General features: G+C 43.5%; 1 protein-coding gene across 3 annotated transcripts in view; it reads right to left on the bottom strand.

Annotated features, from left to right (window-relative positions):
- SCP2 (sterol carrier protein 2) overlaps positions 1-27,144 on the bottom strand; it is a 54,010-nt gene that overhangs the window by 14,290 nt on the left and 12,576 nt on the right. For all 3 annotated transcript variants that reach the window (XM_089515165.1, XM_089515166.1, XM_089515167.1), the window contains exons 9-14: positions 25,350-25,500; positions 23,301-23,448; positions 16,987-17,094; positions 4,921-5,074; positions 2,060-2,153; positions 432-561 (exon numbers count right to left, since the gene is read on the bottom strand). In XM_089515165.1, coding sequence (XP_089371291.1) covers positions 432-561; positions 2,060-2,153; positions 4,921-5,074; positions 16,987-17,094; positions 23,301-23,448; positions 25,350-25,500 — 785 coding nt within the window. The remainder of the gene's footprint in view (positions 1-431; positions 562-2,059; positions 2,154-4,920; positions 5,075-16,986; positions 17,095-23,300; positions 23,449-25,349; positions 25,501-27,144) is intronic.

Here is a 27,144-nt window from a genome sequence, read left to right as displayed (position 1 = left end):
CAGAAAGGAGAAGTGAGGCCAAGTGAGGCCAAGAGAGCCATCATGAGGCCAGGGGGGGAGGGTAGCTAGTGTTATAATACAGCGTGCCAACTATTGCCTCTGTTTAACCCACTATTGATGGAATGGAGTTTGTGAAAACATTCCAATTCTGTTTTTAAACAGTTGCACAAGGCTAACCACCAAAAACACACGTTTTATTCTGAGGCTTTGGGACATACAAGAGATTTTATTAGTGGAGCTGATAGGGAACATAACAACTTGTGATACTCTTTCATACTCTCCGGAATACTGCATCTAACAAGCCTAACCTTGTACTCTTTAAGCATATTCTTGTGTTGCAATACCACCTGCAGTGCTTACAAGTCTATAGTGTACACTTTTGATTCCAACAACATAAGAACAATTTATGGTGGGAAAGGATTAAGACTAACCTGAATTAAAATCCACGCAGCCTTTACCATTTTTCACATCAACCACCCAAGTTGCTTCTTTACCCCCAGGGCCATCCTTTACTTTGAAAGCAAAAATTCCACCAATTTTCTTGACATATTGTTCTCCTTCCTGGAACAGTTAAATAAGTTACATATCACAGTTAAAACATTAAGATCTCCATTTACTTATGCACTCAATGTTTTCAAAGTCTGCTAAACATTTGCATGCCTGCAGAAATGACTCAGTACCCTGAATACTCTTCTAGGGCTTCCATGTTCCCAGTAGTATGTTTGACTACTGTATTTTCCGGTGTATAAGGCGACTTTTTAGGTCTGCCTTATGCGCCGGATTTTGACCCCCTGAGACAGGCGAATGGCATAGCCACCTCTCTGTCTCTGGAGTCCTTGCATGAGGGGGCTTCTCTGGAGGCCTGAGGCAGGATCCGCAGCTGGGCTGTTGTTGCAAAAGGTGGCGGGGAAGCGGCTCCAGAGCCGGCCAGGCCGAGGTAAAGAGCCGGCCCCTTATTCCTCCTCGCTGCCACCGCCCCCTGGGATACTTTGCTTCTCCAGCAGCTTTAGAAGTCCACTGCGGAAGCCGCTGGAGGAGCAGAGTATCCTGGGTGGCAGCGGCGGTGGCGGACTTCTGAAGCCACTGGAGAAGCACAGTATCCCAGGGGGCAGTGGCGAGGAGGAGGAATAAGGGGCCGGCTACCTCAGCCTGGCCGGCTGTGGAGCCGCTTCCCCACCGCCTTTTGCAACAACAATGGCGGTGAGAGAGCCCAGCCGCGGATCCTGCCTCAGGCCTCCAGAGAGGACCCCTCAAGCCAGCGCGAGACCCCCTCATAGGAGGCCAGGGACGCTGCCGGCAGGCGACTTGGGGTTGTCTTATAACCAGTCACCTTATACACCAGAAAATACGGTACCACTCTGCACTGCAGCCTTCATTCCTCTTCGAGCTGCACCAGTGAAGTCTTCTGAAAAGCCTCCTTTCAGAAGACACTCTTAAAATCATTAAGACTTTTCAGAAAACCCTTACTGGACATGGAGGCTAATGAGTATGCCTCATGGCACTTCATGTGATTTACTTTTCAATAAACATGCTTAGTTTTTTGTGGGTTTTTCAGGTTATGTGGCCATGTTCTATAAGAGTTTATTCCTGACGTTTCGCCAGCATCTGAGCGAACGTCAGGAATAAACTCTTATAGAACTCTTATATGGCCACATAGCCCAAAAAACCCCAAAAAACTATGGATGCCGGCCATGAAAGCCTTCAACTTCACAAACATGCTTAGGTTTACTGAGTATACATGCTTAGGTGCATACTGTTAAGCATTTGTCTAATTTCAGGGTAGAAATGTAAGTCTGTTGTGGTAAAACCAAGTGGTGGAGCCTTGGGGCCAAAAAATGTGCCCATAACCACACTATTGTCTTGGGAGAAAATCTACCTTCCGATCCCTTTTTATTGTGATCAGCAGGAAACAGTTCAGTGGAAGGAACATACATATATTTACAGGCTTTTCATTCTAAAAAAAGTACAGATGGATAAGCTGGTTTCACATATTTATTACTATTCCTGTGTCAAAAAATTTGCAAATTAATCCATAACCACGTTTTCTTATGCTATGTACCTCCTGAAGTTTCTTTTCAATTTCTCTGAAGACAAGATCTGCCTTAAACCCATCCAGATCTGCCTTGGTGGGAACAGCTTGAATTTGGTAGTTCCTGAAATGGGAGAAGGTCACTTAAGGTCAGTCAGGTCAGCCTACCTTTGCAAGCAAGTTAATCCTTAGTATCTGTGTTCACATACTGTATATATAAACACAAGGATTAGAGCCTGATGATTATTTGAAACTGAAGTACCCCAGTTTCTGCAATAAAGTGGCAATGATAGACAAGATGGTCAGGAAGTGTTAATAAATGGGATCTGTAGTTTTGGGAGACATTTAGCTTTCTCTGTAAGCGAGGTCTGGTACCACAATAAACTACAAATCCCAGGATTTCATAGCATTGAGCCATGCCAGTTAAAGTGGTGGCAAACTGCATTATTTCTGCAGTGCAGCTGCAGCCTCTGAGACAGTTCTGTATTGCTTCTGCTTCCTTCCATGGTGTGTGTGGGTGTGTGTATGAGACATGGGACAGAAAATGAAAGAGACTGAGTTCAAGTCTTCCATGTGATCCAGCAGGAGCTTCTCTAGTGTTTCTCCTTTTACTGGAGATACAGAAATGAGAGGGTTTTTATATATTCCACTTATCCAAGGAAAATGATCTGTCTGCCTTCTGGAAAAGCAAACACCACCATTATTTGAGAGGCAGAATTTACTTTACACAGCACAGATGAATAAATCTCTGCAATTTATTCCTGTAAGGTTAATTACTAGAGAATCAGTTTCAGCATAACACCTTCAACAGCAGTCAGGGCTGACTATCAGCAACAATAACTATGGCATTTGTAAAATAAAAATGATGAAATAGCGAATACCTTTACCCCAGTTAGCCAATCTATCCACTCCCGCTTCAGTTGTGCAACTGCACTGTATGATCAAGTAAGATTTTAATGATACAGTTTTGCAACAAGCGCAGGCACTGTGGAAGGGGTGGTTCAAGCAAAATCTTAGTGATACATGTACTCTGAAAAGGGGTTTGAAATAAAGTGAATCTTTGAGCGTAGGTGTAAAAAGCCTGCTCAGTCAAGCAATTTACTTTGGACAAAACATATCTTTTAATCTCAACTGTGAAAATAAATACAGAATAAAGATACTAAAAGCAACCAACCCGAAGTCCTTGGTGGGGAAAGATTTGAATAAATGTTTAAAATAGAAAAATATTGATGTTATTTTTACTTTATAAGTAATTATTCTAAGTATGTATTTGACATGCCTCCCATATTTTGTCCCCACCCTCCAGTGCCTTTTAAAAATTCTTCTGCTCCTGCTCTGTAATAACACATTTTAGGTAATCAAAGCATTGTTTTTATTCCACAGACCTTTTATTATTTGGGAACTACTGTATGCTTTAGCTGCTCAAGATATTACAACATGTCTTCCAATGTATCACCCATAAAAATAGGGCCATTTGGGAATCAGTTAAAAAGGTGATGTATCAGCTAGCACAAGAGGTCCAGCACTACATTTTCTCTGGCTGGAGATGGCAAATTGCCTTTACACTACAAATTACTTCTAATTAAGAAAGGTCTGCAAATATAATACTATAAGCATTGTTTAACAGAGCAGCTTAAGATCAAATGACATGTAGATTCAAATGGATATGTGCATTCAGTTTGTTGAATGCAATCTGTTGTATATATCATATGAGCATGTACAACTGATTAAAAAGTTTCAAAAAGGAATTCTTAATTGGGTCATGACACCAGGTTACAATTACACCCACACTAAAAGTTTTCCCACTCCTGTAACAGGCAAGCCTAAATAGTATCCGATATGTAATACCTTTCATTAATTTGATGACTATCAGTGTTTCTTACTTTTGCTCACATGAATTAAACATCTCTAAGCATAGATCTAATTGTGTAAAACTTCTTCCCTATGTTAAAACTACTTACTGACTAGAAAGACCTTCTCAAGATCCTTTAAAATAAAACTCCATAAAATTCTAACTTAAAGAATTCTAACTAAACATCTACGAAAAAGCTTGCCACATGTCACCTGCCTCATCACCAAACACACTAAAAATTAAATATACAGAAAAACATCCTTCAAAACAAGACATCTTCTGACACTTTTAAAAAGTTGTACAACTTCAAAAGTTGCTTCAAAAGGGCATTTCTGAACAAGAAAAAAAAAACCAGCAGAATATAAGAAGAAAATAACAACTACTACTGTAGTTACTGTCTAGTAACTAGAAACTACTGTTTAGGAGCATTTTCCAAGTTTCATAGCTCTGGACCATACCCTTTATGATGTTACTAGTACTTTGCCAGAGGGAAAAGAAAAGAAATCTAATAGTCACATTCCTTGCTCTGTATGCAGAATTACTGTAAAATTTCAGCCAACTTCTATTCCCTGTGTCAAGTTCTGTAGAAAATGCCAACTCTGCACATTCTTTTAACAGTTGTTTACATTATTTTTTATTATTATTATTAACAGGGAACCAGACTTTGGAAAACACAATTTAGACTGAGTCCACAACCAAAACCACAATGGAAGTTTCCGGTAGCTAAAAAAATCAAAATAGTTATCCTTTTTGAAAAATGCTGAGCAAGAGTGTTGTATTCAGAACCAATATCTCCCTGCTTATAAAGAAAACAGGGGGCGGGAGTTATTCTCAGTTCCCTACTTAAATTTGACAGGAATTAAGGCAGGAAACATTTACATAATTAATTTGCTTATGATTGTGCTAATAAAGATTTTCAAACTATTTAAGTACTGCAAGCATCTTTGTATACAAAACAATGACTATCCAATTTGAGTACAACAGTGACATGGACAAATGTGTGTGTGTGTTGTTTGTAGAAAAAGAATTCCACACTCACCTTGCAGCTTCAGGAAAGCCCATTTTGTAGAGCGAGATTACTACAGCACCGCCAAGGCCCAAGTTATGCTGCAAAGCAACCTTTGCACCAGGAACCTGTCTCTTTCCAGCTTCTCCTCTTAGCTGCCAGCAGAGTTCAGCACACTGAGCGAGACCTAATGCATCAAACACAGAGAACACAGATCAAGCTATACAAAATTTCAAGCTTACTTTGCTGTGCGCTAATACCCAGTCTGTAAGAGAAAATGGAAAGGAGGCTGGACAGGCTGCTTTCAGGTTTTAGATGAATCCTTCCTGTTAACAATGGAAAACTTCTACTCACCGGAGTTAAAAGGAGTTTCCTGTGTGCACAGTGACTGGGAAAACCTGCTTTTACAAATTTCTCAAGAGACTGGAATGATTGCACCCTTCAATGTTTCAGGAACACAAGGCCAATCCAATTTATACAGATGTGTTCAAAAGCATGAATAGGGCTATAGACCTACGCTGAGGAGGGAGGGAGCACTAATTGTACACAGTTTCAGTCAGAAAATACCACAAAAGTAAACATAATAAAATTCCCTCTACAACCAAACATAAATTTACAGAGGTCTTACAGACTGTAAATTGAAATGTTACAGACTGTAAATTCAAAAAGCCTTTCCAAACGTTTTCCTAAAAGGGGATGAATTACTCCAGGTCTGATACTGAGACAAGTTTCTTTTTCGGAAGCATACAGCATAACACTATGACCCCTATTCATAATAGAGCTTAGTCCTTCCCAAGCTATCTGATGTGGGGGACCTGCAGTTTTTTTTTCAATGTACCAGCGACTGGTACCATATTTGTGCCCACTAGCTACCATTGCTTCTTTCTTTTCTGGAAACTTACCAGAGTCCATGGACCAACACTTTGAGTACCACCGCCTTAGCTAACAAATTGTTGTCAAATAATTTTCCATAATTTGGCACCAGATGCTCAGCATCTCCAGAACACTGAACACATTCCTATGCACAGGTTTCTTTTAAAGTAAGTTATTTTCTGTAGCCATCACTAAGCCATAGATCTGGGGTATGTGTCTCTGTGTGTGTCTTCAAGTCACCTGCTGACTTAGACCAACCCCAAGAATTTCAAAGCATTTTCTAGGACAAGGAATACTCAAGAGGTGGTTTTGCCAGTTGCTTTCTCTGGAAATACAGCCTACAGCACCTGGTATTCATTGGTGATCTCCCTTTGAAGTACTAACCAGGGTTGACCCTGCTTAGCTTCCAAGATCTGGTGCCTTTAGGGTATTTAGGCCAGAGGCAGATTTCCAATTCATTTAGTGTGATGAGTGAAATTTAAGGATAGGCAAAGCTGTCATCTATTGTGCCTCCCTTCTTAATTATGCCCCCTTTCCTCCTTTGTGCCACTACTTCCTTTGCCTTAACACTGTTATCTTTTCATTAGCTTAGGAGAAATCAGGCAATGGCTGCTCTTCCTCCTCTTCCTCCCTCGCTCCATATTGTGTTCACTTGGCTCTTTCTCAGCAATACAAAAAGATGCTAGGGTGACTGAAAAACTAGACAGTATCGAAGAGAAAGAGCAGCAGGAGTTCTTGGTCATGGGTCCCCTATAGAGATGTGGGCATTTGCAATTTCTGAACCATGTCATGCCACATAGACACACATCAACGACACTATGCTTTTGAAACACAATTTCTTCCTACAACTGCCTGAGAGTCAATACATTTATACTAGTTAAAGAACTGTACCATCTGAATTTTAACAGAAAAAATACTGCATGGCACCATTTAAATGGCCAAAGTAAAGGTGCAATCTTTTCCCAGTTGTTGCTCCATAGTTAATGCAGAAAAACCTTGTCATTTAAAGGGGTGTTAACCCCCATTTAAATGGTTTATGTTGTGCCATTTAATGGAATATCTTTTCAAACCCAAGGATTAAAAAAATGAAATATGGTTAATGTAAAGTAACTTGATACAGGATATGAGTAATGTGGTATGGATCATGTTGTTATTGTTTAATTGTTGGTATGTTTTTGCTTGTTTGTATTGTCTCATTTTCTATGTATGAATACACATACGTTTAATAAATATAGTTTATAATAAAAATGAAATATTAATTTGATCTGATTCTAGGATGTGCACACTCTATTTGTAGTCCTGCATGCCATACGTAAAGTTAGAAGGGCTACTTTGTCTGTCTCATTGTGCAAACTTGAGTTTCCATTCCAATTCATTAAGGATGTTGAGATGAAGCCTGGAGCCTTATGTCTCCACCTCTAAGGATGAAACACTGCTCTTAAGTTTAAATGGGTCACTGAAGGAGCTTCTTTAAAAGAACCACCCAGGAGTCCAGGCTATTATTAACATGGCTGAACCAGATCCACCTTTACAAAATGCTTTATAAACAAGGCTGGCCCTTCTTGGTGACATTATACAATTCTGTTCCTGGATAGGATGTGAATTCTGTTACAGCAATGAGACTCGCTTTCTATTGTGACAACTGCAAGCCAAGTCATATTCACAAAGCAAGGTACCTTTATGGACTGGCCCCCGCTTTATTCTCATGGGCACCCTTCTGGATCCCAGAATTTTGTCAACAGACTAGACGCCCTTTCAAGCTGCATCCCATGGTATTCTGGGTCATGCAATCTGAGGAGGCACTAGAGCTCTCAGGTGAGAATTCTAAAAGCCCTTCTCTAAACTGTCGATCCCAGAATTCTGTAAGATGGAACCATGGCAGCTAAAAGTAGAATGTTGCTACAGTTTTGCAGTGTGAAAAGGTCCCAAGTCAAAAGTTGTAATCACAACCCTGTTGCATTACAGCAGCAATGGCCACTGCTGGGGTAAACACTCCATTGGTGAAAACTGGCTGGAGGCCACATAGGTAATACTAAAAAATCCTCAAGCAGACTGGCCCCAATCCAAACATGGGCAGGAAATTACATTTCATGCACAGTCACTATCCACTCAGGCACATACACCCTCTGCAACAAATACATCTATTCTCACAAATGTAAAACAACAGAACATGCATCCTGCTACCCTCTCTCCCCCTACAAATCTTTCCTTCAGGAGAAGGACAGGTTGCTTACCTGTAACAGTGTTTCTTCGAGTGGTCATCTGCGAATACATACAAATGGGTTGTACTGCGCCTGCGCAGTACCTTCGGAAACTTCTAGAATCACTGGGCAAAGTACTCTTTGCAACATATAGAAACTTTTTGGCGGTAGCTCCGCCCATCCCTTATAAAGCCCCTGGTTTCCCGCTCTTTCCCCAGTTCCGCCATTTTTCCGCCAAGTAGGCGACAAGGAGTGAGCCAATTCAAAGCAGGACACCGAGGGGAGGATGGGCGGGATTTGTATGTATTCGCAGATGACCACTCGAAGAAACACTGTTACAGGTAAGCAACCTGTCCTTCTTCTTCGTGGTCTCTGCGAATCATACAAATGGGTTGAGACTAGCAAGCTAAGGTTAACGGCGGAGGGAGTGTCCTGACACCATATTTAACCAACAATTGTTTATTCATCACAATAAACAGAATTCAGAAACACACTGAGTCAAAGACCCGTTTGTTGTACCCTGAGTAAAATGCATAAACAAAGGGCTTCCACCCCTAAGGGGAGAAGGATAAACCAGGTAGCTAAATATGCACAAAGGAGACCTGAATCAGTGTAATCCAGACACCAGGATAGCCCTGCCAAAGGCTGCATCCCTTTTGGCCCTGGTGTCCAACCTGTAATGCTTGATAAATGTCAGGGGCTGTGACCACACTGCAGCCTTGCAAATGTCATCTAAAGAAATCCCTGACAAGAAGGCAGAGGATGAGGCTACCGCCCTTGTGGTGTGGGAGCAAACCCTAGCCGGCAACGGCTTCCCCAAGAGTTCATATGCCAAATAGATGGTACTAGACACCCACTTGGAGAGTCTCTGAGCCGAAACCGGTAATCCCTTTTTCGGTCCCGAGTAGCACTGAAACAGTCTCTCGGACCGGCTCGAGTCTCTAGTTCTGTCCAAATAAAAAGCCAGAGCCCTTCGGACATCTAGGGTGTGGAGGGCCCTTTCCGCATCCGTAGTCGGGTTCGGGGCCAAGGTAGGAAGAACAATGTCCTGACACATATGGAACAATGACACAACCTTGGGCAGGAACGTAATGTCCGTCCTAAGGACTACCTTGTCTAAATGAAACTTGAGGAATGGCTGGTCCCTTCTCAGTGCACAAAGTTCTCCAGCCCGACGAGCGGAGGTGATTGCCACTAAAAAAAACAGTCTTCCAGGTCAGGAGCCTAATGTCTGTTGTGGCCATGGGCTCAAAAGGCCTGGACTGCAAGGCTCTCAACACCCCCTCTAGACTCCAAGCAGGGGGAGGTAAGGACACTTGAGGGTTTAAATTATTATAACCCTTAAGAAAGACCTTAATCAGAGGATCTTTGAAAAACGAAGGCTTACCCTGAAATTGGAAGAAGGAACAAATGGCCGACAGGTAGCACTTGATTGAAGTGAGGCAGAGGCCAGAGTCGACCAGGGACATCAAAAAGTCCAACACCACTGACGTGGAGACCTGGGCAGGAGAAAGGTGCCTGTCCGCCAGAAACTTAAGAAATTTGGTCCACTTTTGGGAATAAGATTTACGGGTGGCCGGCTTCTGGGCAGCTAGGATGATTCTGCGCACCGGGTCAGGTAAGCGTGCTAGGGACGGATCCTCCAAGCTACTAGGGGAAGGGTGTCGATGTCGGGATGGTGGACGCGACCCCCTTGAACTGTGAGGAGATCCGGCCTGCGCTCGAGCCGGAGAAAGGTGTCTCGGGAGAGGTGAAGGAGGCTCGGGAACCAGGGTTGCCCTGGCCACCACGGAGTGATCAGAATGGCGTTGGCAGCCTCGAATGTCATCTTGGATATTGTCCTGGTGATCAGAGGGAACGGGGGGAAGGCGTATAGCAACATCCCCGACCACTCGAATCCGAACGCATCTCCGAGGGAGTTCTCGTCTCGCGTCCGGGAGCAGAACTGGGGACAATGTGTGTTGTGGACAGTCGCGAACAGATCTATCTGAGGGGTTCCCCATCGACGGAAGAGGTCGTTCACCGTGTCCGGGTGGAGCCTCCACTCGTGGCACGACGATGGGGATCTGCTGAGCAGGTCCGCGAGGTCGTTTTGAGCCCCTGGCAGGTGAACCGCTTGAAGGAGAATCTCCCGGTCGATGCACCAGTCCCACACCCGGAGCGTGATGTCGAGGAGGGTGCGCGACCTGGTGCCCCCCTGCTTGTTCAGGTAGAACATCACTGTGGTGTTGTCCGTCCGGAGCTGCACAACCTTGTGGGAGAGGGAGGATTCGAACGCCCGTAAGGCCTTTTCTACGGCTATCAGTTCCAGGGCATTGATGTGGAGGTCCCTCTCGTCGGGCGACCAACGGCCCTTCGCCCAGAGACCTAGCGCGTGAGCTCCCCATCCTTCGTCTGACGCGTCTGTGGTTAGTGTTATCTCCGGCTGGGGCTGGGAGAACGGCATGCCTGCGCAAGCGTTCCGGGAATCGAGCCACCAATGGAGAGAGCGGACAACCGGCCTCGGGATGGTGAGAAAACGGGATGGCAGGTCGGTCTCTGGATTGAAAACTGACAGGAACCAAAACTGAAGGATTCGGGATCGAAGCCTTGCCCATGGTGTAACGAAGGTTGTGGATGCCATGTGTCCGAGGGCCACCTGGACGTCTCTGGCGATGACTCGTCTCCGGCCCATGCACCTTCGGACAGCCACTCGGAGCGCGGCAAACCGGTCGAAGGGAAGGAACGCCATGCAACTGTCGGAGTCTAGGATGGATCCGATGAATCTTATCTGCTTGGTGGGGAGCAGCTGCGACTTGTCGGGATTGACCACCAGTCCCAAGTCCTTTAGGAGAGTTAGAGTTGCCGAAGTATGTCGATGGAGCTCCTGGCTCGAAGGTGCCACTATCAACCAGTCGTCCAGGTACGGGAAGATCCTGATGCCTCGGCGATGGAGGTGGGACACTACCGGTGCCATGCACTTTGTGAACACCCGAGGAGCCGTGGCAAGGCCGAAGGGCAGAACGTTGTACTTGTAGATGTCCGGTCCGACGGCAAAGGCTAGGAACCGGCGGTGGCTCTCCCGGATGCTGACATGGAAATAGGCATCCTTCAAGTCGATGGTCGCAAACCACAGGCCCTGGTGCAACAAAGGTAAAATAGAGGCAAGGGTTACCATGCGAAATCGGTGATAGGAAAGGTAAGCATTAAGAGCCCTCAAGTCCAGAATAGGCCTAATGCCCCCATCAGTCTTAGGGACCGTGAAGTAACGGGAGAAAAAACATCTGGGAACGTCGACAGCATCGACGGGCGAGATGGCGCCCTTAGACAGCAAAGCGCGTACTTCGTCGAGAAGGGTGTCTGAGGGGGGGGTGGACAGGAAAACTCCAGTTGGAGGGAGTTCTTCGAATTCGAGGGCATACCCCCTACAGACGATGGTGAGGGCCCAAGAATCGGTAGAGATGGAAGCCCAGATGTTGAAGAAGGGCTTTAGTCTGTCCAAAAAGGAGACGGAAGAGGAGACGACGGAGTACGCGGCACCGCTTCAGGTCCTCTTTTTATTCTGGTCGGGATCCTGCCTCCGGTAATTCTTCTTATATTTGGGAGCGGAGCGGCGACCGGAAGAGGAGGAGGACTGAGAGGGGTACCTCTGCCTGGGTTGATCCTGGCGCTGGTAGGGGCGATCCTGTTGGTAGGATCTCTGGCCTTGACCGTACCATGGGCGGACGCCTGTGAAACGCTTACGGGAAGCCTGAGGAGAGGAAGACATACCGTGCTTCTTCGCGGCCGTCCGCATGCGGTATTTAAAATTGAGCTTCTCGTCCGTCTCTCTGTGGAAGAGGCCGTCCTCATCGAATGGCATGTCCTCAATGGTGGTACGGGCGTTCTGATTGAGGTCCGAGGATCTGAGCCAAGCATGTCTGCGGAGGGCAATCGCTGCAGCCATGGACCTCGCCGAACAATCGGTGGAATGCCTGGCCGACGTGATGAGCCAACTCCCAATGGAGTGGGCCTCATCCCGAACCTCGGAGAGGGTGGCCTGAGATTCATCGGGAAGGTCGGGGATAAGTGGAGAGATCTTTTCCATAAGCCACTGGATATAAGCACCCATACAGGCATTATAATTGGCCACTCTGATCCCCAGGGCTGAAGAGAAGTAGGCCTTCTTGGCCAACGCGTCCACTTTCTTGGCCTCCTTGTCACCTGGCATCACGGACGATTTCGGGGTCGACGTCCGCTGGGCGCCCTCGACAATGGCTGAGTTCTGTCTTGGGTGTCCAAAGAGCCATGAGGGAGTGGACGGAGCAATCCTGTACAGGGACTCTATCCTGCGGTTGCTGGAAGCCGTCGCAGCGGGGGCATCCCATGAGCGTCTCGCCAGCTTTTCCAGAGATGGCAGCAGTGGGATTGCAGGTGGAGTAGGCAACTTCCCGTGGATCCTCCTCTCGATGGGGTCAGAGGCCTCGTCCTCTACCTGAGAGATCTGTATGTCCAGTGCGTTGGACATTTTGATGACGTGTTCCGCAAAGGTGCGGACATCATCAGTGGGTGACACGGCGCCAGGCTGGACAAACTCTTGGATGGAAGGCTGGTAGTCTTCGGCATCCGAGGCGTCGGAGTCACTCTGGGGACGGTACCGGACTTGGGGGGGAGCCTCTTCATCGGGGTCCAGGTCCACCACCTGAAGGTCTGGGGCTGCAGCCGTACGAGAAGAGGCTACAACGTCGCGAGTCGGCCTAGGTATTGGCTCCGGCCTAGACTTCCGAGACGGAGAAACAAGACGGGGTGCGACGGATTTTCGTGGGACGGCCATGTAGTAGGTGTCCGTCTCACTATCATAGAGATAGTCCGGTCTCTTTGGCTCTCTTGGAGGAGAAGGAGAGGCAGCCCGGTGGACCATGGCGGTATGAACAAACGACCTGGGCATCGGGGTCACAGAGCGATGACTGTGCGTGGAGCTCGCTGGCGAGGCCGGTTCCGAAATGACGTCAATGGTGTCATCCGGCATATGACGAAAACTAGGCAGAGCCCGACCGACCGAGGGAGAGCTTCTACGGCGGTCAGGGCGGGTAGCGGGAGCCCCTGAGGTCTTGGAGCCCTCAGCTCTGGAGACTTTGTCCACAGGGCGAGATTTCCGAGGTGAGTGCTCGGGGGCCGGCCGGTCCCGAGGAGCTTCCTTACGCCGAGAGCCATCGGAGTCCCGTTTGTCAGAACGGTGCCGTTTGGCCAAGGAGTGCTGGCCCTCCGAGGGAGAAGTGTGAACCCTCTTGGAGGCCGAGGATGATGCAGTGGCGGAAGCCGGAGTTGTCAGCTTGGTGTTCGAAGGCCTCGGAGCCGAGTCTGAGGATGTCGAAGGCTTCGGCACCGAGGGGGTGGAGCTCGAGCCCTTAGTCGGACTCTTCGAGGATGGAGCCTTCTGGCCCGAGGATCTCGAGGCAGACCCCTTCTGGGCGCTCGAGTCCTTGTTGGAAGCACGGTCTTCCTTAGAGCTCTTCGGGCGCTTAGGTTTCTTAGAAGGCCGAGGAGCGTCCGCCAAGGGAGCGTCGGTGTCCGGTCCCTCGTGGGGAGTTAACTCGACGGGATTTGGAGGATCGGCCATGAGTTGGGTCGGGGCCTCTGGAAGAGGAGGCAAGGGAGCCGACCCAGTGGAGGAGGGAGGCCCCAGAGAAGACACGGCACCCGCGGCAAAGACCCTAGAATAAATGGCCGCCTTGAGCCTTGTCTCCCGATTCTTTCTCGCTTGGGGGGTAAGGGATTTGCACAAGGCGCAGGAAGATGGGATGTGCGCCTCTCCCAAGCAAAGCAGACAAGCCGAGTGAGGGTCCTGGCCGGGGATCTTCCCTCCGCAAACGGTGCACTTTTTGAAAGGCACCGAGGGCATGATCTGCTTACGGTTCGAAGGTCGACAAGCCGAGGTCAATAACGAGGTCTGTCCGAGAAGAAACAGTCAAGGGTCAAGCAAAGAGTGGTCAAAAAACGGTCCGTGGTCAGTTACCAGTGATTGCAATAACAATAAGAAGAGCGAAGTTCCCAAAGGCAGCAAACGCGGCGGAAAAAAGGAACTGGGGAAAGAGCGGGAAACCAGGGGCTTTATAAGGGATGGGCGGAGCTACCGCCAAAAAGTTTCTATATGTTGCAAAGAGTACTTTGCCCAGTGATTCTAGAAGTTTCCGAAGGTACTGCGCAGGCGCAGTACAACCCATTTGTATGATTCGCAGAGACCACGAAGAAGAAATAAATTCTTTGACTTCATGTCATTCCCTATACCTGCAGGCTTATGCCACAGCAGACAGGTATGCAGGTGAACATAGATGTTGCATATACTGCCTGTGATCTAACCCCAGAAAACATTGCATAGAAAACAACAAAGGCTGTGTTTTAGGTAGTGTGCTCTGTGATTAGGGTACATTTATGTCAGACTGTTGGCCAGTAATTCTCTTTCTCCTGCAGCTCTTCTTTCCTTCTTGAAGTGGTGGTACAAATATATTGGAAGGTGTGAAGTGTCCCCGCCCCACGCCCCCCACACAGAGTAGGGCTGCATTTAGGCATTGACCTCTGCTCTATCACTACCTGTTCAGAGAATAAATACTAAAAACCTATTGCCAAGAATGAATGAGTAACAGGACTCTGTAATATAGATAATTTAATCACTCTGAACAAATACTACTCACATTGCCTTCTGGGATTAAGGCCAAAGTCAGCCAAAACATTCACATAACACATATCAAACCTTTGTTTGCACAGAAGTGCAGGACTGAAGTCCAATTTGAAACAGAGTCCTTGATACCCCAATGCTTTAGATTTCAACATCATGATTATAAGATAGCCCAGCAAGAATTCACATAGGAAACTGTTCCATGCCAGAGACCAATTACAAAGAGGATTTCATTAGGCAGCTAATGAATTAGTTCAGATGGGTTTTCCTCCCCAATATTTGTAAGAACTGGCTTCAGTAGAATTTTAACTCATGAATTCCTGCAGCTTCTCTTAAAATATGAGAACTAGTAGGGTACATTATCCATGAAGTAGTTACAACTCTGATAACGGGCCCAATGGGAGGGCCCATTAGTCCAAACTCTATGAAAGGAGAAGCATAATCCTAGTGCAAAAGCCTGAATTCTCTAGTTTGGAGTGTGCAACTAGAAATATGATCAAGAATTAACTGTGTAAGCAGTTGCATTTTCTCAGAGGTTGTATAATAGCAGGCACTATAAAAATGAGGCATTTCACCATTTTGTACAGTATATGATCTCAAACTGGTGGTGTCCACTGTGCATTTGATTGCATGCCAGTGGGATCATGTAAATACACTGGCATGTATGGATGCCATACAAAAAAGGTATAAGATCCTGGTGATAATCCTGAGGTGCTTTTTTAGTATGTACTAAAAGTTTATATTAAATTGTTAAGAACATTGACCTTTATTTATTTTAAAATCATCTATAGTGCTCATGATTGCAACAGTGATTGAAGTCATTTTTAAAATCAAATAAGACTCTCAAAACCTTTTTCAGGACTGAATTCAGTATACTTTTCAGTCATTTTCAAAAATAGGGTTAACTACAAAATAAGTTCTTTCCAATTTACAACAACCCTAAGGCAAACCTATCACAGAGTTTTCTTGGCAGGTTTTTTCAGAAGGGGTTTGCCATTAGCATTAGTTATCCAATCTAGCCTGCATTAACAGAAGCATAGTTTCCAAGTTGAGGGAAGCAATAATCCCACAATATTCTCCGCTGGTCAGGCCTCATCTAGAATACTGTATTTATTTCTAGGTACCTAATTTTAAGAAGAATATAGTCAAGCTGAAGCAGGCTCAGAAAAAGGCAGCAGGGATTATAACATGTATGGAAAACAAAACATATGAGGATAGTGACATGATTGCTTCCTTTAAATCAGGGGTAGGCAACCTTTTTGAGCCGGGGGCCGGGTTGCTGTCCCTCAAACAACTGGGGGGGCCGAAGCCAAAAAATAAATAATTAATTTTTTTTTTTTAAATAAATATATAAATAAACCAGGACAAATGTAGGACAAAATTTTCAAATGGAAGACACTTTTTTTAAAAAAATGGAGGACACGCGAAAAAATTTGCTGATTTTTTAAAAAATGTTAATATAAATGCATGTTTCTGAGGCTTCTATAGACAATTGTCCCCCAAAGGCCCTGGCGGCAATCGGCAGCAGGACTGGGCTGGGGCCGGTCCCAAGGCCTCGCCGGGCCGCAGGTTGCCTACCCCTGCTTTAAATACCCCAAGGCCTATCAAAGAAAGGAGTATGCAGGCCTGTTCTCTAGTCAGAACGTAGAACCAGGTCTAATGGTTTGAGGTTACAGGACAGTAGACTACGATTGAACTTTAGAAGGAATTTTTTGACAATAAGAGAGGTTTGGCAATGGAACCAATCAGCTAGCGGTGGTGGGGGGTCTCCTACTCTAGACGTCTCCAAAAGGGGACTAGACAGCAACCGGCTGGGGATGCTTTACCTGGAGATCCTTCACTGAGGAGGGGGCTGGATTTGATTACTCATGCAGCCCCTTCTATGCCTAGGCCCAGCAACTGACTAAAGGCCCTTTCTCCATCCCAACTGCCACTGCAATTGACTTAGCGGGAGAAAAGAAGAGGCAGGCACAGCTCCATTGTGCCTAGGCAAAGCAACTGAGGAAAGGTCCTCTCTCCAGCCCAACTACCATAGCTGTGGCCTCGGAGGAAGAGAAAAGCAACCAGCAGCTGCTGGACTTAATCTCCCCCCCCCCACTCTGCCATCCCCTTGCCTTTGTGTGTCATGTTTTTAGACTGTAAGGCTGAGGAAAAGGAACTGTCAAATTAGCAATTGTAAAACACTCGATAGATAGATAGATAGATAGATAGATAGATAGATAGATAGATAGATAGATAGATAGACAGACAGACAGACAAACAGACAGACAGTGCACTGAGGGCACTATGTAAATAAATGATAATAATAAACATAACAACACACAAACTCCAGCAAACGTTTGCCACATGTAGACGCTGAACTCTTTAGAAAAAAAGACCATATGAGCTTACCTGTGGCACCTAGTGGGTGTCCTTTTGAAATCAAGCCACCACTTGGATTTATGACCCATTTCCCACCATACGTATTGTCTCCTCTGTCAACCAGCTCACTAGCTCTTCCTTAAAAAAGGGAAAAATTATTACTAATGCATACAACACTCTCTAAACTTTTCTTAAATCATTATGAACAAATCCCATAGGTGTAGACACTATCTTGTTGAAAGGAATTCTTTACTGTCTCTGAACTCACTGAATGCATACAAACATATTTGAACTTACACTTTCTGCTCCCCCCTTTTTGACATCGAGAAAAACCCTGAGAAGTGCAGAAATGTTTATTAATAACAGTAACTGACAATTCTGCCAATAACTTATTTTTAATACTGTGTTTTTTTATCTTAATGGTGGTGGGGGTGGTGGGGGTGGTAGCGGCGACCCATTAGCAACCAAGAAGCAATGGCTTTAGCATGTACTATGTCAATTCTGTCATCCACAAATTTTTATTGGAAATATATCTCTTCCAGTTGACAGGAGTAACCTCCAAGTAAGTTTGCTTGGGATTTAAGCCTGCTTGAATACTGTTTTGCTATGGAAAATTATTATTATTTCTAATTATTATTTATTTTATTTATATGCTGCTTTTCTCCCAGAGCCAAGGCAGTTCATGGATAAAACTGGTTAAAAACTTAAAAACAATTAAAAACAATTAAAATAATCTTATTAAAACAGTATAAAATTACATTAAAAATACAAAAGTCAAAGAACATAAATAGAACACATATCCCATATAAAGGCATCCCTGATAATGATTACATATTTAAAGCCTGAATGAACAAAGATGTATTTGAATGCCTGCAAAAGGAAAGCAAGGAGGGGGCCAGCCAAGCCTCCTGTGGAAGAGAGCTCCAGAGGGTGGGAACAGCCACCAAGAAGTCTCTCTCTCATGCCTTCACCAAGTGAGCCTATCATGGTAGTGGTGGGGGGGGGGGAAGCATTTTCCTTATGATTTTAGGATTCTTGCAGGGTGTACTGGGGGGATATGGTCAGCTCTGGGGGAAGTGGAGGTGTTTAACTGCTTTCCCCTGCCTATGGCAAATTTTATAAGGTATGGAGAAGCGGCAGGATGGCAGGCAGATGGGCTAAGTAAGTTTAAATTTGTTTAAACAGGCTTTTAAAACAGAAAGTTTTTAAGGCAGGTGATGGGGTGTTGCTATATTATTTTAATGTATTTTAAGCATTTTAATCTTTTTAAACTTGATTTTAGCATTGCATTTGTTTTAATTATTATAGTAATTTAATTCAATTTTAATAAACAATTTGTGTACGTTTTTAACTGTATGGTGTTTTTAATGTTGTAACCTGCCCTAAATCCCAGCCTTGGGAGAAGGGCAAGATATAAATAATAATAATAATAATAATAATAATAATAATTATTATTATTATTATTATTATTATGCAAATTGATTTGTTCTCCGATGGCCCATTCCCAAAGCAGCTTCTGTGAAGGAAAAGCAAACAACAGTCGTTAGATTGATAAATATATGTAAAACAACCTGATCTAGAAAACTCAGGGGCCTTTTGTAGGGATTTTCCTACAATGATCAAACTCAGTTTGAACACATGGCCCTTTAAAGATGCCGTCTGGGAGGCTTGGGAGTGTGGCATTTATACGTCACACACTCCCACGCCGCCCTGAAGCTGCCTGGAAGTCAGGTGGCCACCCAGACATGGGCAGTTTCAAGGTGTTCTGGCAGCATAGCATTTACATGCTGCACGACCATGGCAGGGTGGGGAAAGCCTCCTTTTCCTTGGCTGAAAAAGGAGTGGCTCTTTGCAGCTCCTCTTTCAGCCAGCTTCAAGGTGGATTGGGGCTACAGCATATGTTCGCCACGGTCCCAATCTGACTTTGCAAGAGGCAACTTCAAGCCACCCCTTCCACAGGTCTATTTCTTCCCTAAATTCCCAAACATACAGTAGTAAAAAAGGATTAGGGATTTGGTCAACGGGAGATTACAAAACCAAAGGTTTTGAAGTATGCATGTGTTTATACATAGAAATTATTAAAACCATTTTGCCTAGCACCGAAAGCTACAAAATGATGCAACACAAGAGAGCAATTAAAAAGATACTTTGAACTTTGCAAATAAAAATAGGTGCAAGTTATGTTTACGCTGATATTTCCCTTTGGCTGCCAAGTCTCAAAGTTCTTAATTCAAATCATACACCTCCTAGTGATGTAAACAGGAATAACATTTATAAAACAATTTCCCCAAAAACGAGCACACTACAAGATGAGAATCAACCTTAAAATGACAGAAATCAATAAATCTATGAGTAGTATATGTGTTTGCATTTCCAAGTAAAAATCTTTCTGGTTCAAATCCAATGACACTAAACTGGCATATAAAACTAGCAAAAACTACCCTCTGGATAGCCAAAGCTCTACCCTAAGGATTCTGTTCTCTGCATCCTAACTGCACCCCAATCCAATCTCAGTTTTAATTATTACTTCAAACAATGCTTTTTAAATCCCACTTGCCGCTTTCCTTTATATTGCAAAACTCTGAATAAATGTCACCTGCACACCTGCTTATTTGAAAGAATGTCTGAACTGGCCTTAGTAGGCATTCACTTGCCTATGCAGCCTGCAAAAGAAGATTACTATTTTTCTATAGTTCATCATAATGTGTTTGCTTGAAATGTGACCACAGAAGTGCAGGATCAAGCGGGATAATAGCAGCCACACTGAACAAGACCAAAGGCCTTCCCAGAGGCCAGCCACATGCCAAGAGGAAAGCTGGGCCAAAGCTAGCAAAATGAAATTCAACAGAGAAAAATGTAAGGTACTGCACTTAGGGTGGAAAAATGAAATGCACAGATATAGGATGGGGGACACGTGGCTGAACAAGACTACATGTGAAAGGGATCTAGGAGTCCAAGTAGACCATAAGTTGAACATGAGTCAACAGTGCGATGCAGCAGCTAAAAAGGCCAATGCAATTTTAGGCTGCATCAACAGAAGTACAGTGTCTAGATCAAGGGAGGTAATAGTGCCACTCTATTCTGCTTTGGTCAGGCCTCACCTGGAATACTGTGTCCAGTTCTGGGCACCACAATTAAAAAAGGATGTAGAGAAACTGGAGCGTGTCCAAAGGAGGGCAACTAAGATGGTGAATGGCTTGAAAGCCATGGAAAAACTTAGGGAGCTGGGTATGTTTAGCCTGGAGAAGAAAAGGTTAACAGGTGATATGATAGCCCTGTTTAAATATTTGAAGGAATATCATATTGAGGAGGGAGCAAGCTTGTTTTCTGCTGCTCCAGAGAACAGGACCCAGAACAATGGATACAAACTGCAGGAAAAGAGATTCCACCTCAACATTAGGAGGAACTTTCTGACAGTAAGGGCTGTTCGACAGTGGGACACACTCCCTCAATGGAGTGTGGTTGAGTCTCCTTCCTTAGAAGGATTCTAGGACATCAGCTGAAAAGAACAGAATGGCTGGATGGCTGATAGAAAATATACATTTAATCCATCATGCCAAGACTAGCCAACTCAAATCTTCTGGAAACTTTCACAGAGAACAGTCTGACTTCAATTTTTTTTACTGGTTATGAAGTTCCAGTTACTCTGAAAGTTCTGTTTAGAGCACAGACTTGATGATCCCTTTTAAAGCCATTTATGCTAGCACCAAACAACATCTCCTGTGGCAACAAATTATGCGTTGAGTGTAATACTTTATTTTGATTTTTCTGAACCTACTGCCATTTTATTTTATTGGGGAACTGACCCCTCCCAAGTCTCTTGGATTTTAAGCAAACCTTGTTGCTCGCTACTCCTCATTGCTAAACGTATGTATTTATTCCTTCCCTCTGTCCCATTTTTTTTTATCAGTACTGGGCTGAGCAGATGGAAAGGAAAAACTGGGATGATACTGGTTTTTACAAAAGTGGGTGGAAGGTGGGCTGAACACCCACAATTGGATAGCACTCAGTTAGTTTTTTCACCTCCCCACCATGCCTGGACACCATCACACAGCCTGTGACCACCAATTACTCCCTCCTGCTGCCCAGCTCCCATCCCACTGGATGCCCATGTCACACAGTAGATTATGTGATACACCATCCATACAGTGCCTTGAGTGCATCAGAGTGCCCAATGGCACATTCATAGAATAATAGAGTTGGAAGAGACCGCAAGGGCCATCCAGTCCAACCCCCTGCCATTGGCAAAGCAAAATCATGGAGACCTCCCATACATTCCCTTTTTAACACCCCCCCCCTCACTCCATGGTCTCCTGTTGGACTGTCCCATTAGTGTATGTTGTAATTATACATTATTGGCAACCTGCCTTGTTTATTGTACTTTTGCGTTTCCACACTCCTGTACTGGTACTGTGATGTTTATAGGCACATGCAACAATGTGCTTTTTCCATGTTAAGTCAGAGTATCAGTGTGTCTTTTTGCTCTGGGCTTAAGCCCCGGAGCATGTGTTGATCTCCACCCAGTGTCATGTCATATGTTGTCTGTGCAGCTTGGCTTCAGGTCAGTTTGAAACTGCTTTATTTTGCCAGTGCGGACAACCTCTGAGATGACCTGTCTTAATTCATTACTGCCACTTTTAATAGGAAGACTTATGCAAGAGGCATTTTCAGAAACTTTGAAATTCTGTGTTTTAGCATATGAGTTCTGCCAGTCTGTCCTTATTTGCATGTTTGTTCAGAGTGACCAGATGTCTTCCTTTTCCAGGACATATCCTACATTTCAGCCTTCTGTCCAGGAGGAATTTCAAAATGTTCTCTATTTTGAGCATGACTAAGAAGCATGAATTTACACTAGTTTCTAGCTTTTACTTTACAATGTGCTACATTTTTTCTTAAATGTCCTACATTTTGTGGTGCCTTGTCCTCCTTTGCATTTAGGACATCTAATCACCCTGTGCTTATTGATCCTAACAAAAGGATTCTATAGGCCTGAGGAAAGACTTACAGAAGTCACGAGTGTGTGTGTGTGTGTATGTCTTGCTTTAAAGCCCCCCCTTCTCTCTCTCTCTCTATTTATATATATATATATATATATATATATATATATATATAACAGGTCTTGCTTTAATAAAGCCTTGTATAAAAGTTTGACTTGGGGTTGAAGCAGATAGCACGGAAGCACTGCCAGAAGTGCAGCAACTGCACGGCCTGCTCTCAAAGAGGGCCACAACCGTGATCCAATAGAAGTGGATTTACCTGCTCCTTTTTGGGCTGACTCTTGCAGTCTAGTTGCAGCCTCCACACAGCCTCCACACCTTCGAAGTGGCCAGAAGTCACTTTATTTGGCTCATCTGTATTGGGCCTCAGAAATTTGAAAGTTTCTTGGTTTCTTATGGATTCTTTTCTAACAAGTTACATGGATGAACTCCAACACTTTCATAATGAGGTTAGTTTAATGAAGGACTTACATATTTTACTGCAAATTCAGCAGTTTCACTTTTAAGTTCTTCAAGAATGTTTAGGCAAATGCCATTTTGCCCCAATAAGTTCTAAACTGTAATTTGTCAGCAAATTCTAGTTTGTTCATCCTCTGTCATGTCTGACAGAGTTCCTCAAATTTTGTCCCTTAAGATAATTGATTCAGATGTAGGTCTTACCAACACATCTTCACATTAAAAGCCAATGGAAACAATTCATTTAACCTAGCCAGTTTCCTATTTTGATGCAAAAGTACAGTTGTCCCTTCTAATCTGCAGACTTGGGAGTCTGCGGTCTCGCTTTTCGTGACAGCAAGGCGGGGAGGGATTAAAGTGGCATGGGAGCCGTTTTATAATTATAATCAATGGGCTTTGAATATATGCTAATCTCCCTTTTCACGTGAGGGGGGATCCGGAACAGATCCCCCATAAAAATGGAGGGACAGCTGTATACTTTTTATGCCTTTAATAGTTGCTTCTCAAATTCCCTTTTGCTTTCTTAATTCTAATCTTACACTCTTTTAAAATTTTTGTCCACATTTTGGGCAATTCTTCTGGAACCAGACCAAAAATCTTTACAGTGCCTTAACTGTCTTAATTAAATTTAGATGTTCTTACCATGTTCCAGAACAGTAACTCAGTGGGATGGGACCTATGTAATTCAAATATACTGCTTTTATCTTGTGTGGGGAGCAGCGGTAGAATGAATCAAACATCAAAAGGCAATGAGTAGGACACCCTACATTCTTCTGGCAACTCACCTTTCCACAGAAGTCATCTTTGTGGAGATTACTGAGGCTAAAGAATATTTAATTTTGTGTTGGGTTGTGGCCAAGATGTTTAATGTTTTGGATGTTAAAGGAATACCTTCAGGGCAAAGTCCCAAAGCTTCATAAGTAAGTAATTCATTAGCAGAGAAACAGTCATGCAGTTCAATCACGTCCACATCTTCAGGTTTCAGCCCAGCTTTGGAAAAACATCTTTTTGCAGCCTCCTTAGACATATCATAGCCAACCTATTAATATGATACAAGCAAAAACAATTTGAACAGATAATTCTTTCCTGCTGTCTTAACTCCAAACAACTTGCTGAACATAATAAATAATATCTTATTTTACAATGTAAATTGCAAAAAACGCATACATGCAACAGTTGTTAGGGACTAGGCAAATTAGAAGATCTACACATTGGCAACAAGTGAATTTTCTGCAGAAAACAAGGACTTCAAATATCCTAGCCTCATATGCACTGCAAAATAATGCAGTTTAATAACACTTTAACTGCCATGTCTCCATCCTATGGTAGGCTGGGATTTGTAGTTTGTTGTGGTATCAGACCTCTCTGACAGAGAAGTCTAATATCTCACAAAACTACAAATCCCAGAACACCACAGAATTCAGCCATGCTAGTTAAAATGGTGTCAAACAGCATTATATCTGCAGTACTTAATCTTCACATGATGCTGCAAAACAGGAATCTGGCAAGCAATTTTATGTTAAGACAAAGGCACACACAGTAATAGCTGCACATAATAATGAGCTCTACACATCAGTTTGAACACATTCCCCGTGCCTTCATGTGCATATGAACATTCTACATTCAGCTTAATTGAAAATAAAACTTATACATAAATAAATTCACTTCAAAACAAAAATAGATAAGCTAAAAATAAGCATCCCATTATCTGCTATATTAATTCAGTGCTCGAGGTAGGAGGGAAAAAAATGAAGTGGGATTATTTTGTTTTGGATTAAGTTACATTTCACTATACCTATGAAAATAAATTGAACAGTTGTTAATAATGGGGTGAAATAGACTGTCCTGAAGGGGTGGCTTTAAGCCGCCCCTTCCAAAAACAGATTGGGGCTGCTGCAACCACATACCACAGTCCCAATCTGTCTTTTACCGGCAAAAGCAGGGTTTTATGCTGGCAAAAAGCTGGGTTTTTCTCCCCACCACGACCAGAAGCCGGCTTTAAGGCATTCCAGCAGCATGGCCATCCAGGTGGCTGGAAGCTGGTGTCTTGGTGGTGTGCGTCATCTGTAAGTAGGGCTGCCATAATTGTCCACTTTACCAGGGACAAAATGTAGGACAAATTCAAGACCAAACTGTAGGGCAACTGCAGGACAAAACTCAGCTCAAAATGTAGGACATTTAAGGTCCACCATTTTTCTTCAATGTCCTACATTTTGGGCTGAGTTTTGTCCTGCAGTTGTCCTACAGTTTGGTCTTGAATTTGTTCCACATTTTGTCCCTGGTAAAAGTGGACAATTATGGCAACCCTATCTGTAAGCCATGCCTGCAAGCCAGCTGGAAGCCTTTCTGCTCTGGCCCTATGTCTGAAAAGAATTGAGATGGCTTCTTTGGAGTCCCACTCCACTTCAAGTTCTGCATTTAGAGGGCATCCGCTCCATGACTATTCTAAAGGCAAAGCAAGAGACTCTAGGTTAAATTTACAACGAAGATAGGATTTCCATTTCCCTCAACAGGTGTTCTCTTATCAATCATTGCACTCTGTAGTAAGGTTTTATAATCAGGAATTATTTGACATATCATAAAAATCACTTTTTATTCCACAGTGAATACTCACAAGTGTTCTATGAACAATTACCAATGCCATAAGGTGTCAGGTGTCAGTTACACATACACTTTTTCTTAGACGTCTCCTTTATTTCATATCTGAGGGTGGGTTGGTGGAAGAGACTCAATGTGGCCTTGTCTGACAACTAGAGACAAAGCTACTGCTTCTGTTCTTGATTTCCTCCTTTCCCCCCATTCCTTTTCCTATTTGTATACTGCCTATTATCATCTGATCCACTGGACAAGGACTGTCTTATCTTTTTGTACTAACAAACATTTTTGGAAAAATGTAAAAGTTAATATAATAATTGTATAATTTTAAGAGATGAAACCTACCATTTTTATGCCACTGTTCTCTTCAAACGTGCTTGGAAGATCAGTCATCATTTCTTGGGCAACAATTTCAACAGCTCTCGGCTCCAAGCTGTTCTTCCTCACAAACTCTTCACTAGCCAGTACTGCAGCTGCTGCACCATCAGACGTTGGACTAAGTGAAATACAGAAATCCACATTTTTAATCACATTTGTCTTTTATTCAAAGAACAAAAGGCAATGGGACAAAAAAGAAAAAGAAAAGAAAGAATACAAATCAGTTACTAATTAAAAGCAAACTAGAAGTCAACAACTGACCCAAAGGAGACTAATGGCACCTCCCACTGTACACCAAACTAACAGTAAAACTGAACACCATGAGACCATCAGGAAAAAGATTTTGCCATCATATACACAATATGAAGTCCATAAAAGTATGTTTTTTTCCTGGGAGAGGCAAACATTTGGAGCAAGGACATTTACGTGAAGTGAGGACTCCTAAATCAAAGAAAAGCAAACTGGCCTTCCAGAGTGTTCATAAAACAAGATTTAGGAAGGCAGCTCAAACAGTATCAATTATATACATACATGCATCTTTCTTGTTATCTTGTTATTTTCAATGGGAGAACCCAGAGCTAGGAAGCAACACCTTACAAAGAATGACATTATCTACAGTACTATGTAATGTTTCAGGATAATGATGACATAGTGTCAACTCTTTTACTTAAAGAAAAGAAAAACTAATGTTATTTTTTCTCTATACAATTTGGTTGCGCATAGTCTTTTCTTGCTAATTCTTGGAGGTTAAGATGTATTTTCTTGGGCACTGTAAGGGCATTTTCCATATTTTGGTCATTTTCACAACCCTTTTAGATGGAAGTAAAAACCAAGAGAAAGTAACAATGTAAAGAGCTACTAAAATAGGATTTCAGTAATAACAGTAATAACATACCACAGGGGGAGCTCGGTAATAAGATACGGATTTGCTTTTAAGACATAACTTTCCAAGCTCTGGGTCTACACTATTGAAATAATGTGATTTAGATGTGTCTAGTTATGTCTATATCATGTCATATTTAAATATAAAAGCAGTGACCCTGACTAGTTACAGGTTTTTCTTGCAATTAGGTTCACTACCATCAAATCCCTGCAAAAGGACAGAGTGGTTTTTCAGAATAAGGGAAACACTGCTGGTATGTACAGTATACAACAGCCACATAACCATTAGTTTCATCAATATTAAAAGCTGCCATAAATTAAGGCACACTGGCAAGGGTTTCTAGATCAGATATAAAACAGAGGTTTTGCATACAAAAGATCCCAGGTTCAATTCTTGACACCATGAAAGAAAACTCCACAGGAACAAAAGCTTTGTATTAGGACTCCACAGCTACCTTATTCAACAGCTATGCTTCCTTATGAAGATTCAACTGATACATTTGTTGGAAGAAAACAGTAGTGTGCCCACAAAACCCACAAAAAACTATGGATGTTGATTATGAAAGCCTTCGACTTCACACTGTGCTGCCCTTGTCCATTAGGGATGAGATGGCTTAGACAGAGAGGGATTAGGAATTTTTGTCCTCCTGTCCTGCTTGCTTTTCTTTCCTCTGTCAACCATCTATCACCAATAGCTTTAGGCAGGAAGCATTTTCTACTTCAATAAGAAATTAGGGTGTATTAAGTGACTGTCCTTAGTTTTAACAGAAAAAGAACCAGTCCAGATTGAACCCCTCTATTCTCTTCCAGGCTGCTCTTTGATAATGGAGGACATGCCACAACATGTCTCTCTCATCACCCTTTTCTTTTTTAGACTGGT

Source organism: Sceloporus occidentalis, unplaced genomic scaffold (assembly GCF_023333645.1).
Source record: "Sceloporus occidentalis isolate IW3139 unplaced genomic scaffold, rSceOcc1.0.p SCAF_3, whole genome shotgun sequence".
Classification (NCBI taxonomy): domain Eukaryota; kingdom Metazoa; phylum Chordata; class Lepidosauria; order Squamata; family Phrynosomatidae; genus Sceloporus; species Sceloporus occidentalis.
Note: the sequence above shows the minus strand (reverse complement) of the source record. Positions and strands in the feature narration are given on the sequence as shown.